This window comes from Homarus americanus, unplaced genomic scaffold (assembly GCF_018991925.1).
Source record: "Homarus americanus isolate GMGI-L3 unplaced genomic scaffold, GMGI_Hamer_2.0 scaffold48354, whole genome shotgun sequence".
Classification (NCBI taxonomy): domain Eukaryota; kingdom Metazoa; phylum Arthropoda; class Malacostraca; order Decapoda; family Nephropidae; genus Homarus; species Homarus americanus.
Genome location: NW_024723833.1, coordinates 6,084,654 through 6,091,701, shown reverse-complemented (window position 1 = coordinate 6,091,701; position 7,048 = coordinate 6,084,654). Strand labels below are relative to the sequence as shown.

General features: G+C 34.4%; 1 protein-coding gene across 5 annotated transcripts in view; it reads left to right on the top strand.

The window, feature by feature from the left end:
* LOC121863800 (uracil phosphoribosyltransferase homolog) overlaps window positions 1–5,848 on the top strand; it is a 21,203-nt gene extending 15,355 nt beyond the window's left edge. For all 5 annotated transcript variants that reach the window (XM_042362625.1, XM_042362624.1, XM_042362628.1 and 2 more), the window contains exons 3-8: window positions 2–126; window positions 592–634; window positions 1,071–1,220; window positions 1,853–1,997; window positions 3,028–3,158; window positions 3,826–5,848. In XM_042362625.1, coding sequence (XP_042218559.1) covers window positions 2–126; window positions 592–634; window positions 1,071–1,220; window positions 1,853–1,997; window positions 3,028–3,158; window positions 3,826–3,900 — 669 coding nt within the window. In that variant the 3' untranslated portion in view covers window positions 3,901–5,848. The remainder of the gene's footprint in view (window position 1; window positions 127–591; window positions 635–1,070; window positions 1,221–1,852; window positions 1,998–3,027; window positions 3,159–3,825) is intronic.
* Window positions 5,849–7,048: the final 1,200 nt, after the last annotated feature.

The window sequence follows — 7,048 nt, the reverse complement described above, 5'->3', positions numbered from 1 at the left end:
GAATGTCGATAAATCTGATTCATGCATTGAATGTCAGCTACAACCGGTTGAATCCTTTGGCCCATACTTCAGGTTGATTCCTTGTAGTGGTCAGGTTAAGGAACTGCAGACAATCATCCGTGACCGGTAAGTCTTCCACTAAACATAATGATATATATATACTGTGTATATATATATATATATATATATATATATATATATATATATATATATATATATATATATATATATATATATATATATATATATATATATATATATATATATATATACACACACACACATACATACAGTACTTGTATATATATTGCCCATGGGACCTTTGTACAGGATTATATGCCAATAAAAGATACCTGTACTGGGTAAATTTTTTTATATACATGTAGAAAACTCTAATTCTCATTCATGGTATCCACTATCCTCACTTATCTGGCACATTATTGGTCCCAATTTAGTGGATGTAACATGACATACTAATCAGTGAGTTATGTTTGAATGAAGGGCAAAGAATTTTGCTCGTATGATATTAATAGGATTTCAGTTAGAAAATAGTTTGTATCGTAAAGAATTTACCTTAACTCTTATCCACAGAAATACATCAAGAAGTGACTTCAAATTTTACGCTGACAGATTAGTAAGTTGTCCATCATTGTTACTTGTCAGAAACTGTTAAATCTTGCAAGGATGACTTAATGTTCTATACTTAGGAATATGTTATGTTGTACCCAGAGAGTTTTTCCTATAAAATAATGTAAACATTGTTGTTTTGCAGCTACTGTACTGTATTATGCTTTCATTGTTGTGATATTTACTGGTGTGTTTTTTAAAGACAATTACCTGTATATTTCCTTTTGAGAGACAAGATTTCTCTTTATTAAATCAGTGAATATAAGTTGTCTTTAAAAGTCCATAATGCTGTACTAAATATTTCAGTTTACTTTCCAAGATGGCATAGTTGTGTTCGTAGTGAGTCATCTTATCTAAATATTTTTTGTTTTATTCTTTATTTTTGGTCGAAAAAATATATATTTTGCAATATTTCTCTAGTACAGTATGTATTTCACCATTAGATTCGTCTGGTGGTTGAAGAGGGTCTTAATCAGCTGCCTTACTCTGACTGCACCATTACCACTCCAACTGGGTGGCAATACCAGGGCTTGCAGTTTGTCAAAGGCAATTGTGGAGTTTCCATTGTCAGGTCTGGAGAAGCTATGGAACAGGTAAGTTGTAGATGATTTGTGCAGCTTTTGCATCTACACTACAGTACTATGTATGCACAGCTCCTTCCCGACTTACAACCTACTCGACTTATGACCACTAGCACTTACTGCCTGCCTCAGTTGTACCAAAATTTGGTCAAATTACGTATTTTCGAGTCCCAAAGTCAGTACAGTACACAGAAAATTTTTTTGTTTGTAATTCACTTTAAAATGGCTGGCAAGCTTAAAAGTGAGTGTTTTGTGGTGCTGAGAAGAAAAGAGACACCCATTTTAGATTTTCTATGGATTATTTAAGCATTTCCGACTAACGACCATTTCGATTTACGACCTGGATGTCGGTCCCTAACCCCGTCGTAGGTCGGGGAGGAGCTGTATTTGCATTCAAAAAGCACAGTATAGACACTGGTACAGAGATATTAAAATGAGTACTGTTTTTATATAAGTAACGGTTTGTCAACAACATGCATCCTGGAAGATTGACTTTGGTACACAAATGTACGCTAGGTTACTGTACCCCAATGAGAAGAAAAAAACACATTAATATACAATACTGTATATAAACCTTTATGCATATTTGTGTGGGGTTGAGGTGGGTACTGACTGTATCATGTATATGCTATATCTATTGACAGGGGTTACGATCATGTTGCCGATCCATCAGGTTGGGGAAGATTCTAGTCGAATCTGATTTGGAAACCCACGAGGCACGGGTTGTGTACGCAAAGTTTCCAGATGATATAAGCCAACGGAAAGTTCTCCTGATGTACCCCATTATGAGTAAGTTATTAAGATATTTTGGAGTAAGACATACAATACAGTACAGTATACAAGTATACAAGGTAGAACAGGTATGCAGGATTTTTCATGGCAAACATATACATATATGAGTGACTGAATAAACAGTAGTTCTCATATTTATAAAAAGTATCTTTTATAATACAGTATATAATAGTTTATTGAATTTGGAATAATGCATAAACATTGTGGTGGCAGGCTCCCTATCTTTCTATTTACAGGTATATTAAATTGTCCTTAAATGTAATGTGCAGCATTCGGCAAATTTCACTGAAGATCTGTACACCTTGTCGTCAACCAACTTTTATGTCTGGCCTTTCACCCCTTCTCTTCCTCAGTATCATCATTCTTTTTCTCCAGTCAGCATTCATATGATCTTAATTCATTGCTCCTTTTTTCACTGTTTATATTAGTACAGTAATGTATTACAGGTATATATTCAAATCCTCTACATATAACAATTCTCATGCCTTTTGTCATATAATCCTCTAGCCTATTAAAATGTGTACATCACTGCTTTTGTGCACATCTCCCATTGCTTTTTATCAGGCATATTGTGAGAAATGGTCAATATCTTTGGTACAAGTTTGTTCAGTGTGCACTTACTTTAATACTGTGCACATCTCCCTATAGTTGTTCTCCATTCACATGTACCGGTAATCCTGACATTGAATTCTTTTGGAGAACCTCTTGAGTTTGCAAAGGAATATCTAACAAGAGTACTGTAGTTGATATGATGGAATAAATATAAGGAAAATGGACATGTAGGAAGAGTACATTAAAGGGGAGTAACTGGAATTAGTAATACAAGAAGAACAGTGATAATTTAGGACATTTTGAGAGTTTTTAAACTTTTTGCATTTATTGGAAGAAATTATGAACAATGTATACATTGCTTAAGTGGAAAGTGTTCAATTGGACATCGAATTTTTTTAATTATTTCCAACCGAAGTTTTCTAGAACAGTATATCTTATTCCAGGTTCATATAATTTATGAGTTGTGATATTTCAGGTTCAGGCAACACAGTGATCAAAGCAGTTAATGTCCTTCAAGAACATGCAGTAGATGAAGAAAACATCATTCTTCTCAACTTGTTTTCCACCCCAGCAGCGGCTCGCACCATCACTGGGGCTTTCCCAAAAGTGAGCAACAGTGCATTTCTTGTTGATACCTTCTTGCAATCTCTGTCACTGTTATTGATGCTAAGATGCTTTTAGCAGGGAATCCTTCAAATGAATGTTAAAACTGGTTGTTACAACCCAAGGTATTCCCTATAATATTTATATATTTTGTATAAAATTACTGTACAGTATTACAGCATTCCAATAATTTCAACTAAAGATTCCTGGATTTCCTATCATAATTTGGCTAATAGTCTGAGAAAAATGGTACAGTATTATCATATTTCAGTATTACTCATGGTATTGGTTAGTGAATGACCTTGGTGTGAGATTCTACAACCAAGGCTTAAAATGGATTTTTTTCCCCCTATCATCCCAAATTCATTCTTATTTTGGCTCTTCATTGGAAGGGCTTTCAAAGATGCCTGAAACACTACTGATTGTGTAAGCAGTGCCTGTCAGATTCAATGAATGCAAAACTTTCCATCCCAAAACTGACTATTGATTTTCTGGTCTCCACACTATCCTTAAAATGCCATTAATTTTAAGTCTTTGTAACTGGATATTTTACTTTTTGCTGAATAGAAATTTGTCGCAAACAGGGAATCGAACTTTGTCCAACACAACCATATTAGTCCAACACTCAAAGTGAAGACTTTTTTCATTATGGTTCTTCTTTATCTTTCAGATGCACATTCTTACTTCAGAGGTTCACCCAGTTGCACCAAACCACTTTGGTCAGAAGTACTTTGGTACTGACTAATAACAATGAGTGTTGGCAATTAGAACAATTCATATATGTACAGGAGACTGGATAAGGCCTGAGACACCAGATCTCACATCTAGCATGAATTCTACTAGAAGCAATGGGGGTAAAATACACCATCTGGCAATGTAAAAAAAAAATCTGGCAAATCAATACTGTACACTGCATGTCCTATATTATTCCGAAGCAAGATGCTAGGAGGATAATTTTGGTGATGTGGTTTGCCGTTTAGGACACAAGCTATTTTAGACCTAACAATGTAATTTTTATATTTTTAGGCACAGTACTGTATGCTCGATATTTTCTTATGTATGAATGGAAAAAATGTGGGAATCACTATTAAAAATAGGATTGGCCAGATTTTCCATCTTAACAGATATTTATTTCTTTACAAAAGAAAGGCCCCCAAAAAACTTCCAGAGCACAGTGTACATTATTTGTAATTCATTACAGCTATGTAATTATGAAGACAATAATAATCACTGTATTTTCAACAATCTTAGATCATCTTAAAAGCACAATAATAATGGCTAATTTGGTGGATTTTATGTATTTTCCTGTCTGACAGTTTTGTCAAATGCAAGATGCGAGATCTTGTGTGTCTTGCGCCTAAATGAAAATTAGGTATGTAGAGATGCCAAGTGAGATGAAGTTCAAGTTGCCATAGATGTGTGCAGTATGAATCAGTTTCATTATGGGTGAGTTGCTTTACTTGTAAGTGCAGATGCACATCAGTTTGTTAAACTTATCATTTATGATACTGTACTGTATTAAAAATGTACACAGATGTACGGGCTATATTCTTCAAGGTAGTTAGGCTGCATTTGCAGTATTAGCTTTTATTTATATTTTCATATTATTTATACACCTTATTTCTATATTTCTTCTAAATACTAAATTTGGCAAGTGTTATTGTACAGAATGCAAGATATTCTTTAATTCACTGAAAGTATCTTGAGTTTAAGTAGTTAATAACGATATGCTGTGATTCATTTAGTCCAGTTTATTAGTTAACACTGCCAAGTAATGTATATAGAAATTACTTTATAGAGAAAATATGTGATTCACTCAGTACAGTATATATATAAAGGGTCAGAGTATGAATTTTATATAAAATAAGGAGTAAATCATGAAAAGGCAATGTGAAAAAAGATGACCCATGATGACCAATGTTATGTGACTATAAACAGAATTCGCCCTTATCCCAGCTGTTTCTCCCTCGCTGTTCATCTTATATTTATATAAATTTTAAAACAGGCTAATTGTTTCTGGAGTTTTTCATTGATACGAAGTATCTTGCTTCAATAAATTCTGGTAAGATTTTCAAGTGGTTTAAGCTGTTAAAGAGAGGAATAGCTTGGCTTGCTGCAGCTTCCATTGAGGTACAGGGCAATTCAAATTGTTTGAATAGTAATTTCATGCATTTATTATTTTATTTTTTCAAACTACCGAGTCTCAGCTCCATCTCATCCTGTTACTCTCACCATCATCTCGTCTCATTGTAACTACCAATTTGTCCCCAGAACATTCCTATGTTTGGGAGTCCATGCCTCCTATTCACCTTCTCTCGGATAGAAACATGTCAGTCTGTCACTCAAGACCAGAACGACACAGTTTCTTAAGTGGTAAATGGAGGACATAAGAATATTTTATTATTTGCATCATTTTACATAACTTGATGCAGCTGACTCCCATTTATACAAATGTACATCACATGCCATGTACTGCATTTGATACCGAGTGGCAAATCTTTCCATTTTTGTCCTATACTCAATTAACTAAAATAAGTAATACATGTATTTATGACTGCACAATCTTTATAATTGCAATTTTTTTAGCAAAGCTTACATGGGCTTGCGATAATTTTTAAGCCTATTTCAAGCAATATTTCTCAAAGAAAAAAGTTATGTATACTGTGTCCAAAGTTAAATAAATAAAGAAAGTTTTTTTTTTTTCATTTCCAGAAATAACAATAGATGCCACCAATTTTTACCCATTAAATGGTGATATAGGCAAGGTTAATACTATATATAACAGAAAGTTTAGCTCTAATGGTTGTGCTCTGCACTTCTGACCAAACAAAAATTTTATTCCTTGGCTAAGATTGGCTGATAAATTATTATATATGCTGTTATGTGCACTGACCATTAAAAATCTCCTAAATGGTGTGGATAAGTGTAATCTGACAACCTCAAATGGAGTTGGTGATTCTGTAAAATCATAAGAAACAGCACGAAGGTTGTTAGGTTGTTTTTAGCTCAAATGGATTAGAACCTTCATGTAAATTATAGTTTAAGTGTTTGTATATTTACGGCACTCTATCAGAAACCTACGTATAGTTATACAGAATTAAAATAAGTTCAACAATGAGGATATGGTGATGAGGGGGTGGTGGTACAATGATCGCATGCTTTCATTCCATGTCAAATAAGAGAAGGATGATATCTAGTGTGATCCTACTGAACATTACAGGTTTTCTCCAGGTACTCTAGTTTCCTCCTGCACTAACACCGGACACTCCGGGACAGACTTGTCAGGAAAAATGGAGGGATTAGGGGATTAGACAAACCATCGGCTTCCTTCCCTTGTCACAGTGGTTAATTAAATTAAATAGCCCAGTAATTTTTTCTTTGTTGGAAGCACTTCTCGTGCCATTTGCAGCAACTCCCTAAACTTTCTCCAGCCACTTCTAACTCTTGCAAATGAGCTACCTGCAGCAATGATCATGTCACCCAGGTAACAGAACTTATTGATAAAGTCAAGTTTCTCCAGGCTAGTTAAGGCCACATGATGACTTGTGCATACATGACACTTAGTGTCAACAACATCCTGCGGTTTACCATATCCTCCACTGAGTAAAAAATTCTAAGAACACTAGATCCTCTTAATCTACAAGCTTATTAAGTGAAAAATCATATAAGTGGCAAATATTAAAATCAAATAAATCAATGTAATACAAATTTGGTTTAGGTATACAGTATGGTCTGCATTTACGCGGTCAATTGAACCCATGGAGGTCCGCGCAAAACGAGAAACGCGTAATCGAAATAAGAGAACATATGGGATTAATTGAAATAGAGACTGGGCCGACTCCCAAACTCCACTTTTTTCGACAATACGTACGTTGTAGTAAAAATAACATCTT